At 47.6% G+C, this 19,258-nt stretch overlaps 1 protein-coding gene across 18 annotated transcripts in view; it reads left to right on the top strand.

Annotated features, from left to right (window-relative positions):
* Nucleotides 1-19,258, top strand: part of CACNA1D (calcium voltage-gated channel subunit alpha1 D) — a 319,702-nt gene that overhangs the window by 280,408 nt on the left and 20,036 nt on the right. For all 18 annotated transcript variants that reach the window (XM_070492885.1, XM_070492880.1, XM_044755118.2 and 15 more), the window contains 7 exons: nucleotides 1,159-1,250; nucleotides 2,118-2,277; nucleotides 2,854-2,981; nucleotides 3,119-3,215; nucleotides 7,396-7,498; nucleotides 8,834-8,935; nucleotides 14,176-14,306. In XM_070492885.1, the coding sequence (XP_070348986.1) occupies nucleotides 1,159-1,250; nucleotides 2,118-2,277; nucleotides 2,854-2,981; nucleotides 3,119-3,215; nucleotides 7,396-7,498; nucleotides 8,834-8,935; nucleotides 14,176-14,306 (813 nt within the window). The remainder of the gene's footprint in view (nucleotides 1-1,158; nucleotides 1,251-2,117; nucleotides 2,278-2,853; nucleotides 2,982-3,118; nucleotides 3,216-7,395; nucleotides 7,499-8,833; nucleotides 8,936-14,175; nucleotides 14,307-19,258) is intronic.

The following is a 19,258-nucleotide window of genomic DNA, read 5'->3' as shown; positions in this document are numbered from 1 at the left end:
GTGACCCTGGCTGAGGGGCTGCAGGATACTTCCCAGCTCCTCTTGGGCTGGGAAAAGTGACTGGGGCTTCATTAACAGCTAAGTCCTAACACGAACTGGGTGAGTGAGGGGCAGAGCCTCCAGGCGGAGAGGGAAGTGGTGAGCACATGCAGGGCTGGACCTCCCCGTTGGCCTCTCTGCCACATTCTCCCCTGGTTCACATGCGTCTTTCAGATAAGGGAGGGATGTGAGTGACAGAGGCGGTCCTCCAGCGGCAGGGAAATGGTTGTGCTTGTTTTCTTATTCTGAAGGCATAGAAATACTTGCACGTCGCTAGGAATCTTCCCAGGAGTCACAAACGAAGAGTCAGCACACTGGAGCCCCTGTAATTCAGCAGTGTGTGATGCTGTGTGCCCTGAAGGGTCTTTTACGACATGATGTTCTCACACAAAACAAGAGTTGTCTCAGGGAACTGTGAACCGCATTGCGCATACCACCACGGTTCACTCAGAGGCTCCTCTATAATGTCAGTCTGCTTCTATAATTCCCACGAGTAAAATATTTACTAACTTCCCCTGGCTCTTAGGGTAAAGCCCACCCTCCTCTTGTGGCCCACAAGCCCCTGCCCACCGGCCCCTGTGCGTGTCTGCAGCCCGACCTCTGTCTGCGCACACTCGTTCATTTCCTGGAGCACCTGTGTGTGGCGCCTCTGCTCCTTTGCAGGTGGTGCTCCCTCTGTCTGGAACACTCTTCACCCTCCTTGTCACTTGGCAGGCTTCTACTTAACCTTCAGTTCTGGACCTAAATGTCACCCCAGGAGGCCTTCCCTGGCCAAGCTCCCAGCCTCAGATATGTGAGCCTTTCCTGTGCTTTCCTGTCCAGCTGGACCATCCCAGCTCTCATCAGGAGGGGTGGCCTGTCTGGTTACCTTTGTGTTCTCCCCGGGGTAGGAACTCCTTGAGGGTAGAATGTGCCTGACTTCACCATGTTCCCAGTGGTTAGCGCAATGCCCACCACTCAGTCACGTCCAGCACATGTTTGTTGAACGAACGAAGTGCCAAGCACGTGAGAAAGCCCTCGTGGGTGTTGATCAGACTTGAGTCAGTTCTAAATTCACATATGGGATTTTTTTGGTATGACAAAATCTGTTCCTTTTTTTCTTATTAATTCTTCACCTAGATGTTTGGGAAAGTTGCCATGAGAGATAACAACCAGATCAACAGGAACAACAATTTCCAGACCTTTCCCCAGGCGGTGCTGCTGCTCTTCAGGTGACTGCGTCTGACTTGGGCGTGTCTCTAGCTCTGGGCTCCAGAGTGACAGAGGACTGTGTTTGTATTCTTACACAGAGACCCTAGCATTCCAGGCACAGGGGCATTTTGCTGCACTATTGAAACTGCGGTGGTCGTTCAGATTGTGACTGGCTTAAGGTTTTTCCATTTGGGAGTTAGTAGGTCTACGAAGGGCCACCTGGAGAATTGAAGGACTTATGTTTACGCATGGGAGCACGTACTTAAACACAACCAGAAACACCGACATTTAGCAGGAACATAAAGGCCTTTTGCACCGCCAATGGAGAACATCCTAAGGTGTACAGTTCAAATTTTATGGGATTTACCCCAGTTAATTAACTTTGTAAACAAGGTACCTCAAGGTGAAAGAACTTTCTAGAAATCATACAAGTAATTTCTAATGACTCTAGTGACTGGATAGCAAGTCACTTGCAAGTTAGGTAGTTTCCAGTTCTTTGCTTTCAACAAAATTGAACAGGGATCTAGTCAAGTTGTCAGATGTTAGGTGATTAGAAAATAATTAATAATCATTAAAAAATTACAGTGTAAGTGTTTAAAGTAGAGAAGACACAAAAACAAACTCCATTTATATGAAAGAATTGATGTGCCTGTATCAAATGATTGTTATAGATCAAAGGGAGTTGTAGCAGGGCCTCCACTGACCGAGATAAGTTGCATTTGAAAATAAGCAGGGATTTCAGGTTTTTACTAATTCAGACTGGCTTTTCCCCAAATTACTTGGGTTTTGCTCTAACTAAAAACTTTTTTCTTAAAATTTCTTAAAAGTCTAAGCCTCAAATCCCTTCTTCCCCTACTAAAACCCTTTCCTTGCTTACTCTAAAAAAGGTGTGCAACGGGTGAGGCCTGGCAGGAGATCATGCTGGCCTGCCTCCCGGGGAAGCTCTGCGACCCCGAGTCGGATTACAACCCCGGGGAGGAGTACACGTGTGGCAGCAACTTCGCCATTGTTTATTTCATCAGTTTTTACATGCTCTGCGCATTTCTGGTAAGTGATCAGAACAGCTCCTCCTCTTGATTGATAGATGTTTGTGTAGCGGCTGGGATGCAGACCAGTGATGTTGCCCTGTCAAATTGCTATGGGGTCTTTTGTGATGATGAGCAGTGTACTCTCTACTTGGCAGTCGGAGGTTTTTCCTTAATCAGGCAAGTGTTACTGCTGCCTTTGTTGTGAGCAGGCATTTCATGCTAACTAACAGGCTTTGGGCAGTCACACCCAGCTTCTTAGGCTGCTGATTCCTTTGTAAAAATTTCAAAGCCACTATGAGTAGCAGTGACTTAAGTGTGAGTTATCTGGTGGCAATGAAATTGTAAAACTGCAGTATGCTTTTAAGGCTAGATAATACATCCCCGTTCCTTCCCTGGGACTACACCAAAGCTATTTTGGAAAACTAGAAGCCTGCCTTTTTCTCAAACATTCTCCAGAAAGAATGTTCTTACAGCCTCTCTTGGAGAAATGGGTTCAAAAGTTTCACGACCCTTATAATTAGGAAGTACTTACTAGGCTCTAACTCAACCCATCCCACTACAGCTGAAGCCCACTCCTTCTGATTTGCTTTTTCAGATCATCAATCTGTTTGTAGCAGTCATCATGGATAATTTTGATTATCTGACCCGGGACTGGTCTATTCTGGGGCCTCACCATTTAGACGAATTCAAAAGAATATGGTCAGAATATGACCCTGAGGCAAAGTAGGTTGCAAAGGATTCCATCTGGTTTGTGTGGGCTGTTTCTGGAATGTTGGCTGTGATTTTTGTGGAAGGTGGGATGGACTGGAAGCTGGGCCAGTTCGTGCTGCCCTGGATCTCATGTCATACTTTGTCTCCAGGGGAAGGATCAAGCACCTCGATGTGGTGACACTGCTGCGCCGCATCCAGCCTCCCCTGGGGTTTGGGAAATTGTGCCCACACAGAGTAGCTTGTAAGGTAAGTGTCGATGAAAATCATCCATAACCAATCTATAAATGAAAATTTGGGTGAGTTTATTCTGAGCTAAACTGTGAGGACCATGGCCTGGGGCCTTTCTCCCCGAAGGAAGAAAGGGCACCAAAGAAGTAGGGCGTACAAAGTGGTTATATACCCCCAAAGAGGATGTTTCACATATGATTGAAATGTCCCTTTTACAGTAGTCGAGAGACTGCTCTGTTGGCACAGTGATTGATGGAAACAGCAGGTAGGTCTGCTGTCTCGGTGGATACAGCAGGGTGGCAGGTCTGTTGTCTCGAGCTGGGTGGTCACAGGTGAGCACAGCAATCAGTTCCTAGCCTAAAGAAAGATGCTTATCCTAAAGGAAATGCCAATGTGGGGGGAAGTTGCACCTTTATCTTAAGGGCATTTGTTCTTGCTATAGCAAATGTTTAAAGCAGATATACAATGCGTGCCCGATAGCCACAGTCAGGCGCTTTTGGAAAAACAAAGTCAGGCAGAATTAGGTCTACACCAAATGGCTTCCTCACGTATTCCAATATATCCTATTGCTTGCCAGTTCTATTTGTCGTAAGTGTCTTGGTTGTGTGTCTGACAGCCTGTCTTGCAGGCGCTCCCTGCTTCATTCAACAAACACTAAGTGACACTCTGTCAGGCTCTGGAGATGCAGGTGAATAACATGTGGTTCCTGTCCTTGAAGAACTCTCCAATACGTAACTCTTAGGACACCCTTTCAGCCAACATAAGAATAGGAAGGGAATTATGTAATTTGCCACTGGGTGGATAGAGGGGAAGGTGACGTTTGTGTCAGGTCCAGAAGGAGAGAAGTAGGACTTTGTCAGAGCGAGACAGGCATTGCAGAATGGGAGCACAGAGGGCCCAGACATGGAGGCAGGAGAATAGGAAGTCATTGGTGTGGCTAGAACATAAGAGAAAGTGGCAGAAGGCCACTGGCACAAGCTGAGCATAGCTGTGAGGAGCCTTCTATGCCATGCTGAGTCCTGTGGAAGAAACATGAGTAGACTTCAACTTTAGAAAGTTGACTCGTGGCAGTGAGAAGTGAACTAGAGACAGGAGAACCCCCAGGAGAGCTGCTGTGGTTGTCTTAAGTGTGAAGTAACAAAAGGCAGAGTGAGGGCAGGGAAGTGGGAATAGAGAGCAGGGGAGTGGCTTAGAGATCTACTTAGGAAGGAGAATGGAGAAGACTTGGTGACCTGGATATTTCATAGCTTCTGTGATGGTGGACGTGGTGATGTGTGGATCACACAGCTTCTCTGCTGCCAGAGCTCTGTGGCAACCACTTTGCACGGGCTCCTTTCCTGATGAGCCATGCATCACTCAGGGATGGATCCAGATCTCCCACCCCACTTCCATAGTTGGCACATCAGACCATGTCTCTGTGAGCCACAGTTGAGATTGATTTTCCTTCCATAGAGCTCACGGTGACCCACATTGTGTTAGTTGTTGCAACCTAAAAGGATTCCCCTTTTTAAAGGAGAAATGCAAGATTTGCCTGTTGAAACTCTACCCTGTAGAAATCTAGCCAGTCTCCCCAACAACTGCTCCCCTCCCCACACAGATCCTAGGGGATTCCAGGGTCAGGAGTTCTACCACACCAGGGGTCCTGGGCCAGCTCTAGACAGAATCCAAGGTAACAGAATGGAGTCTACAATGTATTTTAAGCTTTCAAAGAAATCTTCTGAACCAAACTCATCGTTCCCTGCCATGCAAGTTAAGAAAGGCCCATTGGCAAGTCCTTGGGGTCCTTGCTTGTTCTTGCCTGGACTCTGGATATAGGTAGAGAATAAGCCACAGAAATGGACTTTTTCCATAAATTTCTCAGTACCAGCCTCTTTTCTGCTTTCCAAGAACAAGATGGGTACCAAATGTAGGGGAGGAAGAAAATTCCTCTACCCACTCTAGGTCCTTCTGGCTGGGTGACAAATTAAAGTGACATGAGACAGAATAACAGGAGAAAAATCAAACAAAGCTTTATAACATGTGTACGTGGGAGAGACCCAGGAAAACTGAGTAACTCGCCAGAGTGGCTGAACTGCCAGCTTAAATATCTTCAGTTAAGGACAAAGGAGGGTGTTAGGTGTATTAGTTTGCAACTTCAACGGCAAGAAGGCAATTCACATGGTGATGGAAAAGCAAACGTTTGGTAAACAGAACTTTGATAAGAGTGGGCTTAGCAAGGATCTTCCCAGCCTATAGATACCCAGAGTTGTATATGGTGATGGCTCGTCCTAGGGATGGGCCTTTTATCTTAAATTTCTTTTAGGCAGTTAGCAGGGGAGGTCAAAGTTTCTTTCAGAGTCTTTTGTTCTTAAAAATAATCAAGGCAAAGAGTCACATTTTGGGGTGGCCAATTCTGATCCCCGAGAGTCCCAACTTTGAAACTTTAAAAAGTTTCAGTCCTTTTGAAACTTCTTGAAGTTTCATAGTCCAGAAGCTGAGGTGGTAGATTGTTCCATCTCACTGAACACGTTTCTTAGTCCTGATAATAGATCAGTCCAGTTAAATTCATTTCAGGATGTGGTGATGCAGGTGGGCTCCCAAAACTAGGCCTATACTGTGGAAGCAAGCAACCAGGTATTTGGTAAGAAGTCTTTCTATGGAAACAAAAAGAAAAACAAGGTTAATGGTTGAAGCAAATTATAAACCAGTTTCTGAGTCCAGGGAGCAGCTAGTCAAGAAGATTTCTAGGTATCAGGGTCGAAGCATCTTTTGCAATTTGAAATGTCTCTCGTGATGTCATCGGATATTCAGGTATCTGTTTGAGTGGCTTACATAGTAACAAGAATGCTATCATGGTGATCTCTACATTTATATCAAGTTATCCGGCTTCAGTTTGCAGGGCTTCAGGAAAAAGTGTGGTTTCAGTTCTCAATGATTCCAAAGGAAAATGACGGAAAAAAATTGAAAACATAGTGTGGAGATTTGTAGCCACATATTTCAGGAGACTAGAAGAATTCAGAATCCAGTCTAGTTTACAGGTAGAAAACAAAAACCTCGAAGACAATTAACAAAACTAGAATCTGATAGCCATAAATGTGTCTTATAGTTTCTACTGAAACACAGTTTCTCACTAAAATCATCCTCATTTTTCCCAACGATAGCCAAATTAGGACTAACTGGTTTGGAAAATACGTTTAGTTTCAATAAATTTGGTCCAATTACCTACGTAAGTACAGCAAGAATACCAATTGATCATATAGGCTCCATTTTGCAGACTCTGGAACCTGCCAGGAAAAGCAAATGAACGTCCAGGCTGTCCTGGCTGCCTGCGCTGGTTTTGGAGACAGGGCTGGTCGGTAATAGGACTAGAAATTTAGGTGGAGTGAGTCATGTAAACACAAGATTCCAGTGCATTCATAGGAAGGAGAAAAAGTTGCAAAAATCTTTTTTCTTGGGGCACTCTGTCAGTCAAATTTAAGAAATCAGAAACTATTAACAATTATAAGTACTACTTATTTAGCACTTATCATGTGCCAGGCATCAGGCTGAAATCTTTGTGTTCATGATCCCCTTTAATCCATGGGCAGCCCCTTTGGTGTGGGCATGTCATCTGCATTTACAGGTTAGGTAACGGGGCCCAGAGAGTGGAGGGTGTCACTAACCCACATCCTCTCCGACTCTCAGTGCTGTGTTAGAGGGGCCAGGAGAGGGAAGGGATCCTAGTCTGGAAGACCACGTGGACTCATACAAAACACTAAACAATGGTCTCACCGGGACAGGGTCCTTGAAAGACGCTCTCTTTGTTAGCAATGATGACAGACCCTCAGGGTTTGAGAACCTAAGTCCCAGGCCCTGTGCCTGGCTTGTTGTATCTGGCACATCATTTTACCCTCACAGCAGCCTTAAGGATGTGCCCCCAAGACACAGAGCTGGTTAATGAGAAATAGAGAAGAATGCTGCAACAGCAAGGTGATGGAGCAATTAAGTTACAAAAACAAAACACGCCTTCTGAGTGCCAGCATTTGTGTCTCGTGACTAATGCTTTAATCTTGGTCATCTCAGAGCAGTGCAGATGGTAGGTGCTCCCCAAATAGCTGTTGTATTGAATTGAGGGTTGACTAGGAAAGAGGTGAGGGATAAACAGAATAAACATCAAGAAGGGATACAGCTGTCATCAGTCATTCGCATCCTATTAAGAAATTTTTCTTTCTGTTTACAGAGACTTGTTGCCATGAACATGCCTCTGAACAGTGACGGGACAGTCATGTTTAATGCAACGCTCTTTGCTCTGGTTCGAACAGCTCTTAAAATCAAGACCGAAGGTGAGCATTTCCTAGAAGCAGCACAGGTGGTAGAAGAGGGAGGAGATGCCCCCTTCCACCTTGCCTCCTCGCATCTGGGCCTTTTCCTGTCAAAGGAGAGGCCCTGGGACAGGAGGCCGGGAGTATAATGGGAACGAGGGCCAGCTGGCTGTCCCTGCCTGCCTCATTCCTACTTTCCTTCCCTTATGCTTCACTTTGTCCCAGAAAGTTTTGAGGTGACTCATGCCACTGCTGATTGCAGAGCGGGAGGAACAGGTGGGAGACCAGGGCAGAGGCAGAAGCATCACAGATGAGTTCGTCCAGCTGTCCCTTGCTGCTTCTGTGACCTGCAGGGAGCAGTAGTTTCTTTCTCTATTAAAAGGAAATAAATACTCCTGCGTTGGGGGAGGTCCTGAGGATGGGATGAGGTGATGTCTGCAGGACCCTCTCTGTAGTGCTAGCACATCGTTGGCACTTGGGAAATACTATCAGGACCAGCATCTTCACAGCTGAGACCAAACCAGAGTGGTTCTCTTGGCCCTGTTCAGCCCTGGTGGAACAAGCCCTGGAGTGTGGCCATGGGGTTGGCTGGGTGGCGACTGTAGAGGTGGGATGGAAAGCAGATGGCAGCAGGTCGAGGAGTGACCAGGAGCTGAGGAAGTGGAGACTGGGAGGGAGCCAACTCTGTGACGCACTTGGTGGAGGAGAGGGAAGAGGGGCCAGCATGGGATGTGTGTAGAGTCAGTGGGCAGCTGTTTTCTTGCATCCCCAGAGGTCAGGGTGGATCTATCCAGCAAAACGAGCCTCTACAAGCTAACATGTACTCCTTGCAGTGTGCAGAAGGCAGGATGGTCTTGCATACTGCCATGTTAGTTGAGGAGACAAGTATCAGCTCATATAATAAGAGACCAAGATTATGTGGCACTGACAAGTACACGCAGTAGGAATTGAGAGAGTCTTACTTGGGTAAAATTTAGTCTGGATTGTCAAGGACGGAGGCAGGATTTGGAACAGCCAGTAAAGGAGCAGAAGGCATTCTAGGCTGGGAGCTGTGGGAAAGGAGTAGGTCTTGGCTGTGGGAAGGTAGGACAGGACCAGATTGAATTGGGCCTTGAATTCCAAAGTAAAACATGATGGTCCCCACAGTGGAATGACTGCCCATTGGCAGGCTTGATAACTGTCTGCTAAATATAGGAAATGTGCGTGCCCCTGACTCGGGAGAGCCTCGTGGGAGGGGAGCCCCATCCGAGGGCCATCTCTAATCCAGCTCAGGCTGGGAGGGAAGTAGCCATGGTGAGAAAGGTTTTGCTGGGTGAAGAAGCAGGGCTTGTTTTCACCTCTTGCTTTTTAATTCAGGGAACCTGGAACAAGCTAATGAGGAACTCCGAGCTGTAATAAAGAAAATCTGGAAGAAAACCAGCATGAAACTACTTGACCAAGTTGTCCCTCCAGCTGGTGGTCAGTGTAATCTATTTCCTAAGTAGTTCTTGGCCAACACATTGGTTTCAGTGATAGTGTCTCCAGCAAGCCCAGTGTTTGCAGGATGCTTTCCATATCAGCTAGAGCATTAAGGCCAACAGCTAAAGAAGGCCCTCTGGCCATTTATGTGATTATTTGGGTGATCAGAAGACCATTCCAGACAAAGGAGAGGCTTCAGTGGGAAGCAAGCCAAGACCCAGATGGCAAGGTGTTCTCTTGTTGGTGGAGGAATTAATGTTAGAGAACAAGTTTGCTGCTTCAAAATGAAAAGCCTGGATTTTTTTGTCCAAAATGAAATATTTAAAACTAGTTTCCATTTATCCCTTAACATATTGTTGAAAACTTCTCACAAAAAATAGCTTTCAGAAAATGGTATTTTCGAAATGTTCTTGTCAAGACTGAATTTACTACCGTAATTACCAAAAATGTCCCTTTAATTAGAATTTCAAGTAGAGACAGAACTAACAGGCATGCTTATTTGTTTTTGTTATTTATCGTAAAATAACTGACTAAACTTTTTTCACATTTATATATATATAACACGTATATATATATATATATAATATATATACTGTTTTTCCATTTTCATTTAAGAACACATGGACCTAGAAGTTGAGATGGTTGTATTTGGACTGTTTTCTTTTCAAGTTTTAAAGATGCAGGACCCGTTTCCTCAGTGCCCCCACACCAGCCTTCCAGTCATCCTTGGCCCTGGGCGCATTATCAGCCTTTGGTGTCTTTTGTAACCAACCAAGCTTTTGTAGTATCGCTGCCCCTGCAGCATTGAAGACTGGTCTGGCTCAGGTCTGGCAGCCGCATCTGAAACCCTGGGCCAGGACGATGGCCATGGCCTCTCCCTCTGAGAAGGTGACAACCTCTGGCTCTTGGGCCCCAGAGAGCAGCATGCTGGCCAGCTCTGCTTCTCAGCATGAAGCAAGAAGCAGTATGAGCTTTTGTCGTTGGAGGGAGCCACCCAGAGCTGGCACGGCCACCAGCTCAAAGCTGAGAAAGATGCCCCACAAAACAATAATAAAGGGAGAGCAAAAAAACCCAAAAACAAACCAAAAAATCCCCAAAAATCCAAAAAAACAAAACTCCCACCTTTAGAAGCCTGGCTCTCCACAGGAGAACTGATCCTGCACATTTAAAACATATCTTTGGTCTTCGTTCTTTTCTTTTAGCTGCACACCCAAGTGCTCGCATGGCTTAGATCAATTGCTTTTGTAAATTGTTGTAACAATGTGCTTAAGCTTTTTCTGCAGCCTCCATTCCTTTCAACTCTTAGTCTTTCAGAATATTCTGAAGCAATTCTGTTTTAGGGTGGTGGCATGGAATCAGAGTTATCTCTTGCCTACTGTATTCCCCAATGATGTTTCTCGAAATACAGATGCATGCTTCAGAATAGCGGCTGCGCCTGTCTGAGTAAACCTTCCTCCCACGGTCCGGAGCCCTGTGCCTCCCGGCTCCATCTCTCGTCTCTCTTGAAACGCCACCTTCATTACCAACCAGTCTCTCTCACACATCAGTGCCCATCCTGGCGAGACTCACTTGGACAGTGCCATTCCCATTATAGTGGAACTTCCTTTCTTTTCATTTTACCAGAAAAAAGTCTAGAATTTGGCTCATCTAAGCTCCCTTCCTTTAAAAAACTGATCAACTTTTAGCTCTGCTAGACTTCTAATAAAGGCTAAATAGTCTTCTGCTTTCATGGCCCAATAATGGGCCCTGGCCTTTTCTCTGTATTTCTTAAAATGGATTGGGGTTAGGATGACTAGTGTTAATCTATTCCAAAATGGCACAAGAGACACTGTGAAACCCAAGAAGAATGAATGGGGCCTTGGCACGAGACAGAATGCTCCAGAAGTTCCGTGTCCCTGTTTATGTGCCTAGGGCAGCGCTTATCCAGGTTGAATCTCAAGTAAGTCCTGTTGCTGCTGAAGAAGTTCAAAAGGCAGTGACTTTTAGGCTGCCGTGAGCAGACTGGTTGAGTGGCTGGGCAGGGTTTTAGTATGTGCATTCACCACTTGTGTCTTTGTTTTTCCTCTTTTACTTTCCGGTAGACCAGCGGTTCTCAGCCTCGCTCACATCGTGGCACCCTTAGAAAATGGGAATATTTGCACAGCCCTCTGGGCAGGCAGATGGGCAGCTCCCCAAGACTGGGGGTCTCTGTGTTCCCCACCCTGTAACCTGGTCAGAGAGCAGCAGACGGAGCCTGGCCAGCTGCTCCCCGTGCCTGGACTGGCTGATGTCAGGTGCTTAGGGAGCACCTGGTGACAGAGCAGAGTAGGTGCTGTCTTAGGAGGCTTTGCTGGCTCGAGTGTGATGTGAGGTGCCCCCAAGATAATTATAAGTTTGATGAAGAGGTGCCACACTCAGGAATGAGCCCTGGAATAGGAATATGGAACTTTCTTTCTGACTCTCAGCGGTTCAGGAGCCTTTGGCTGCGGGGACAGCCTGTCCGCGCTCTCCATCATGAGGGCTGAGCTGTCTCATTTCCCATCTCTGGATCTCACTCATGTTCTCACCTCCACTCTTCAGTCCTCTCCTGCCGTTCATGGATCTTGCCCCTTCCTTTACAAGTCCCCCTTCTCCCAGATGCTCTCCTTGCCTTTAGGCCTTTGCTCCTTGACCTGGATCTTTGGCTTCTTTTCCCTGAAGAACCCACAGAGCTGACACCATCTCTTTCTCACCAGTCCTAAGCTCACATGGCCTCACTGCATTCATTCCTTCTCTTCCTTCCTTTTCTATTCTGCTGTGGCTTTGGCTTTTCCTCTTCTTAAGAACTCTTCCTGGGCCCAGTCTCGATTAGCTCAGCGTCTCAGTGGAGAAGACCAGGTGGAGCTGGAATCCCTCCCTGGGTGAATGTGTCTGTGCTCTGGAGTCACTCCTCAGGGAGAAACACGGTGGGCCGTCTGTACTGGGTATACTGCCGCCCCAGGTTCCGAGCCTGGAAGAGCCAAGACCCTCCTGCAGAAGCCTCCTCCGCCCCTCCCGGCCAGCACAGTGCAGGCAGAAGGGAGATAAAGGTTAGGCTACTGTTTGCTGGCAGCATCCCAGTGTGGAGTGAGGTGGCCCTCTGTAGTCAGAGCCAGTGGTTTTTCTGGGAGCCCACAGAGAAGACTTGAAACCCTGGATTGCAGAGGCCAGCTGTGGCACAGCAGGCAGAGAATCCCCCTGGGGCCCCAGGATTCTTTGCTCCGTCAGCAGTTGGTCCATCTCCTGTGCACAGCCCAGTAGAGAGAGAGACTTGTACTCTGGGAGGGGCAGCCCCAAAGAAGCGGATGGTCCATGTGGCCACAGCTGGGCCGTCTCTCAGGGAGGTGTTGCAGAAGAGGAGGAGGAGAGCCCAGATTCAGGGGGCTCACATCCCAACTCAGCTGGCCTGGGGGAGGTCACTTAACCTCTCTCCACCTGTCAGAGGAGGTGGGCAGATCTACCATCTCAGACTTGTGAAGAGGCCATAAGACCACATGGAACTCCTCTGACACAGGGCCTGGCACCTGTGATGCCCGGTAGTAGGGGTAGTGGAACTACCAGGGTTCCACATGCACCCTGGGCAAGATGGGGAGTGGCTTGAGAGCAGAGCAGGGGTGAAATGCCAGGCCCTGAACAGTCTCCGTTCACCCCTTGCCTCCTTGCCTGTGGACAATGCATTGTTAGACCGTTAGACCAGCCTGAGACTGATGAGGGACCATGGTTTCGCATGTTGTACGAAGCCTTAGGTTCACTTTGTGGCCCCTACACCACTCTAGGACTTGCCCAGCCTGGGTTTAGAAGGAATGTAACATACCTCTCGAGGCCGACACCCTAAGACATCTTCCCTCATAGTAACACTGAGCAGCTTCTGACAAGGAAGTTTGGAGAGGCAGCCCAGCAGTGTCCAGATTGACCAGTGTCCAGAGTGACCTCCCAGCGGTCACAAAACGAACCCCACGCATGGTGCGTTAGTGAATATGGTGGCTCCTAGTGTCCCCAACCTGTCATGCTCTACAGTCCATTTCAGTGGGTGCCACTGTGGGCAGATTGTAAAATAACAGTGACTCTGATGGCTCACAGTCATTCAGCCCCTGCCTGGCACTTAGGACCATGCAGGGAAGGGGCTGAGCGCTTTACACCTCTTCTCTGTACTCCTCACAGCTCCTCTAAGAGGCGTAGCCCCGTTTGCACATGAGAACACAAACCCAGAGGGGTTGAACCTCTTGCCCCAAATCGCACATAACTCTCGCAAGGGCAGCCTGGCCAAAAGTTTAGCCATGCTAAATCCTGAGGGCCAGGAGCCATTCCTCCTCCCAGCCTCTGCCAGTCATGGTCAGCAGTGCCCAGCCCCAGTGCGGCCCCACTTGGGTGGGCTGCTAAGGGGCTCTTAAGCTTTCCGCTCAGGAGCCCTTAGCACACAGCAGATCTGGTGGCGAGCACCCCTGGGAGAGCAGGGCTTGTGGACACCCCTGGGGTGCAGTTCCACTGCCAAGATGGTTTACCACGAGACAGCCAGAGCCCTTATTCTGCCTCATGCATCACCTATAAGATGCCCAGCAGAGTTCCAATTCCCCAGCAATACTGTTGGGTTGTTTCTGAATAAAGCAGAAGTGTCAGCTCAACTTTGAGGTTAGTTGGAGCTGTCGCTTGCTGTGCCGAAAACAAGCAGTTCTGAATTACAAACCAAGAAATGGTACATGGAGGCTATTGGCAGAGAACCAAGGGAGCACATGAAAAATCTGGGTTTGCAGTCTCTTTTCTGAACCTTCCTCTTCTTCCGAGCTTGTCTGTCACCTTTCTGAGGTCTCTCTCTCTATCTCGAGGCATCAGGATTTGGATGGTTAATTGCCCTTGGTGTTCATGGTAATTACACATGCAAATCCCTATGCGCGGGGTGAAAATATGACCCATCTAGCCTTTTTTGTTTTGTAATTTTTATTTTAAGTAAATAACCAAGACAGCACTTCATAGTGTTACTAATACGCTGCTCTGTTAAACTCATGACAAATATATTATTTTCTGCAATTTTGAGTATCAGTTCATTTAACTGACTCTAATTTTGAGCCTTAACTGCTTTGCAAAACCTTGCTTTTTGCTAGACTTAGTCTCCTGTGTTGTAAGCTGAGAGCTCGGTGCCTTCTGCACCGTCTTGCTCCACCCCTGCCCCCAGCCAGAAGCCAGGGTTTAGGCTCTTGGTGCAAACGTGCTGATTCGGGAGAGCTCTGTCTGGTCTCTCCGTTTAGATGATGAGGTAACCGTGGGGAAGTTCTATGCCACTTTCCTGATACAGGACTACTTTAGGAAATTCAAGAAACGGAAAGAACAAGGACTGGTGGGAAAGTACCCTGCGAAGAACACCACAATTGCCCTACAGGTGAATTGTTGTTTCATTTTTTTCTCTTTTCACTAACGATTTTACAAGCTTATTTGAAATACTAGAGAGCTGCCTATTCATGGTTGAGCAGTACTACAAGGATTTTGTTTAACTGAGATACTGCACACTCCCCAAAATGTGGACTAGCCATTTCTGGGCCACGAGGTAAGTGCCTCCCTCTCCGGCTTTCTCCGTGGTGCCCCGCGTCCCCTGTGGCCCTGGGGCTTGGCCCCTAGGACAGCGGCAGAGGCACCTCCCTGGCGGGAGGGGAGCGAGCGCTGCCCCTGCACCCTGTCTCCTCCAGGCTTCTCCAAAGGCAGTGTCCTCCGAGCAGGCCCCCACCCTCCCCCAGCCCTGGACTTGGGCCCTTGCTGCCCAGAAACAGCTTTCCATCTGAACGCAAGTGCTTTGTTTTGTTTCTGTTTGTTTCTTACCCCACTGCTTGTTGGTTTTCGGTCCATTTCAGAAACATCCATCACCTCCTAGTGTATGCGTGTGTGTGTATATGTGCGGTGTGCCTGTCTCTCTGTGCGTTGTCTCCTGATGGCCTTGAGGCTTGCTGTGCAAATGCTGCTCTCTCACACCCGGGCCGGCCTCTGGTCTCTACCCCTATGCCAGCCCTGGCCCTGCCCCAGGCCCTGGAGTGTGGATGTGGCTTTCAGGAACCTCTAGTTCCAACCAGGGTCCATGCATTTGAGGGTACAGAATCGTAGGTAAGCCCAAAGCTCCTATGGGAAAGAGGCGGGTCAGGGGCAAGGAAGTCACAGTGGAGACCTGCAGGAAAAGGAGCAGGAAGTCTGTGAGTGCTGGGGATGGAGAAAGCAGGGTGAAGGGAGAACGAGAAAAAGAGTAAGAACAGGAAAAAGGGAACTGCAGAGGTTGGCAAGCTGTCAGAAACAACTGTTCAAGTTAATCGAAAGCCCTGTCATCTCCGCTACCTGGAATGCTTGAAGTCTACCATGAATGAGATAAAGAATTTTTCCTTTTTAATTGATTTACTCTAAAATTACATTTGTATCCCTGGTATCACCACTCGTCTTAAATTGGACCTTGTAGGCATTGGTAAGGTTCAATGTGGAATAGTCCTTCATTTTTTTTCTGGGAAAAATGCCCAGCACTGTTCTGTGTTGAAAGTGATGGTGACTACCACAGTGAAGCCTTGTCTGTGGTCTCGCTGAGAGAGAGAGTGTGAAAATGAATGACAGCGACTGACTGAATGGAGCAGTGTGGGGTGCGTATGCATACGGCGGCTTAGTAGATGACCTTGTGTGACAGTGACCTACTGATTCCTGAGGAGACCTCTGCTCTGCCCAGATGGCTGCAGGGCCAGGGGAAGGGTGGATGCCGAATCCGACGGAAGACAATTTCCCATCTTTCTGTCTCTGATCGCATCTCAAGGGAGCTCAGTGAATCCCAGGCTCGGTCGCAAAGCTAACCGCTGGCTCCGGTTGTGGAATTTGAGTTCAAGCTCGTTCACCTCTGGCAGATCTAGTCAGTAAAAGTGACCGTGCTGCTTCTGATCACAGCTCACAAATAGCCTTAGAGAGACAAAGCAAACTGAAAAGATGTGTTTGCAAGTTTGAGCAGGTCACTGGGCCCTACATGCTTGAAGGCAGCGTCGCCAAGTTGGGTGCGAGGAAAGGGAGTGACTAACGTGTTTGTGAAGGCTCTTCCCTGAGGGAACTCTGGGCCTGGACGATAGGCTGGCCAGACGTCCGAGTGCCATGGTGCCTTCTACTTGTAGGGACTGCTTGCTGTTCTCCGATTCCAGGTGGTGGGCTGATGGAACTTGATGACTTTTCTGGAGGGGAAACATACTCTTTCGTGGATGGCTCTGTCAGAATTTACAGTAACAAGTTCGCTCTGTGCTGTGAGACCCTTCTGTTGTCTGTGGAAGACATGTATGATGACCACCTGGCTACAGAGTTACACCTTTTGTGAATCCCCAAGATGTCCCAATTAGATGGCTTCAGTGCTTGCTCTGGTGGCTGGATATAGTGTTTTGATGTTTGAAATCTGAAAACCTACACATAGCTAAGTAATTAATTGCCACGTTTCATGGATGGGCTTCACTGAGTCTTTAAGTTGAAGATTCAAATGATGCTAAAGCTGCATTTATAAGTCGTAGGTTAAAAGACTCTATCACATTGAGTTACAAAAACATTGAGTTTTTTTCCTCCTAAGCTTTTTCCTCCTTTTTTTCCTCCCTTTTAATTTTGTGGTTTATAGAAAGAGTTTCATTTCCTTGGTGAAATTCAAACATTTCCAGTTAGATGATAATATCAGCACGTTTTCACATGGTTCCATTGGGAGTTGAGGCTCTGTCTATGATTTATGTTGAGTACACAGCCCAGAAAATTAAGTTGTGTTCATAATCTTGACAGATAAATTCTAAAAATGCATTTGAATCTAAAGCAAACATTAAAAATAGAAAATTTTTGTCTCCTTGAAGGATAATTCTAATTACATTTTTTGGCTTCCTCTGCTCTAGAAATGACTTTAAATGTGATTTGCCACTCTACATTTAATTAGCACGAGAGGCTCTTCCTTTCTGGATGATGAAATATTACACGACAATGTAGCAGTTAGGGAAGTGGGGTTGAATGGCAGCGGGAGAAATGTACCAACAGTGTCATGAGGACAAGTACACAGATCCTCAGGGAAGCCCCCAAAGTGGGCGTGGCCTGTTGAGAAGAGGGATGAGTTGCTCCTGCTGGTGCCAGGGGTGCCACACGGCTGGCAGACCAATAGCTCATGGAAAGTGGAGTGTGGGCGTCACGGTGTGAGCGCAGCAGTCAAGACATGGGCATGTGCGTGCTTGTGCTGCGTAGCGTGCAGTCTGTCTGAACAGGATCGGAACCCGTCCGCATCCTCTGCCCCTCCCCTGTGGAATGGTTTTCAAGGGCACACGGATGGACTCTGGTTTTCAACCCCGTGGGCTCCAGCTGGTCTCCCTCGGTTCAGACCAACTGCAGTGTCCCCTTCTACATGAAGGGAAATGGTTTGAGGAGCTCCGAGATCCGTGTGTGGGTAGGAGCTCGGCACCTGGTGTCCTCTGGCCTCTGTGGTCCGAATGAGTGTGCAGTTTCCATCGATCCATCCATCTTCTCATTAAAGCCAGCTTTCTCTCCAGCCCTCTACAGAGGGAATCGGAGAAGCTGCATCAGGCCCCTTTATTTTTTTCCTCACTCATCCCCTACATGCCATTTCACTTTAGTTTGACTCAGCATTTGCTCTTCATCCATTGTTGCTGCATCCGAGTGACCTGCAGGTCTCCATGAGGAGCCAATAAATAAAGGAACACAGCTCTGCAGCCATGAGAACTCTCAGTGCCCTTCCCCTCAAAGAGTAATGCCCGTGAGACCTTCCAGATGAAGACGTCCATGCAAGATACAGACATGAATTAGTCCAGTATCTCATGGATCAGAAAAAAAAAAATCCTAAAGTGGGAAAAGTTTTGTTCATTTCTTTTTCTTTCAACATTCATGGATTTCCTTTATGCAAAAGACACTCTGGTGGAAGTGAAGGAGTCCGTCCCCTGTTCGTCCCAGATGGGAGCCTTAATGACAGGAAGACTTCAGAAGGATAGTCTTTTTTTTTTTTTTTTTTTACTTTTTACCTGTTTGGAATTTGAGTTTAAGAAGGAGACCGATATTTCCAACTCATAAAGGATTAGCTTGTCAGGTTTTATAATGTTAAATGCTGTGCCCCAGCTGACAGATGGTGATATAGATGGTCAAGTGGAAAGGGGGGTGGTATACAAGAAGCAAATGGCTCTTGGTCCCTCATGTGGCCTTCTAAGGGAGGCTCGACGTATAAAGACAGAGGAAAATGGAATAACTTGTGGAGTATCAGACACCTGTTATCTAGCCACCTTAGTCTAAAAAGTAGCAGGATTTTTTTCTTTTTTTAAAGCATGCCATCTAAAGCCATAAAAAGGCCTTTTGTTTTTCTTTTTTAATCTAAGAGGAGAACAGATGCTAACAGATGAGATTTCACCGGCTGATTCATTTGTTTCAGATGCTTGAACGGATGCTTTAGAATTTTCTGCCTGAGCTACAGCACCAAGCTCGTTAGTCGGAAGGCGTTTATGGCTAAGGCCTTGAAAGGGAAAAGTCTCAAGTGGGCTTATTTCTACTGAAACAGCATTTCGGGAGAAATGCAGGAAAAAGCAAACCCGAGGCCCCAGGGAGACCCCTTCCAAGCAGAGCACTCCTCCTCCGGAAGGTGGAAGCAGGGCCGCGGCGCAGCTGCCGAGCCGTAGCCTCCTGTCGCGGACACTGCTCACAGTGGCTCTTTTTCATGAAAGGGAACGTGCAAGTCTTAACAGTTTTCCCTTCCAAACAGACTCAGAGAAAGGGAAAGAGTGGGAAAGAGCAAAGGAGGGGGGCAGCCGCCCCACAGAGAAATGAAATGAACACAACTTCCTGATACTGGCCAGTAAAACAAAACAAAACAAAAAATTAAAAAAGTAAAAAGATTAAGCAGACCTGCCTAAGGTGGGCAGCTGACTCCGTTCCAGAGTCCTACATCCCTAGTTTGCCCGAACTCCCAAAGACTGGCAGGCCCCTTGGCGCTGAGCTGACAGAGTTCCTTTTATATGCCAGTCCGTCACGCCCTCCTGACCGTCCGGCTCCTGCTCTCTGCAGTGATCCCGTTCAGAATGCAGTGAGAAGTGGGCAGGACAGGAAGCTCAGATTCACTCATTTAAACTAATACATACACCCGCATGCCAAAACCAATCCAGGCAACACCTCAGGTTCCATCTTAACGTGTCCACGGGAAATACCACCACACTCAAACCTCATCCAACATTGTCCGTCTTTAATTCGTGCTCAAAGCCAGTCTGGGGATGCCTCTTTGGAAGCAGTGTGGTCTAGTTTCAAGGACATTGGGAGTCAGGGAACCTGGGTTCTAGTCCCAGCTCCAGCGTTCACTTGCTGCGTGACCTT

The sequence above is a fragment of the Equus asinus genome, chromosome 21 (assembly GCF_041296235.1).
Source record: "Equus asinus isolate D_3611 breed Donkey chromosome 21, EquAss-T2T_v2, whole genome shotgun sequence".
NCBI lineage: Eukaryota > Metazoa > Chordata > Mammalia > Perissodactyla > Equidae > Equus > Equus asinus.
This window is presented reverse-complemented; position numbering and strand designations above follow the sequence as displayed.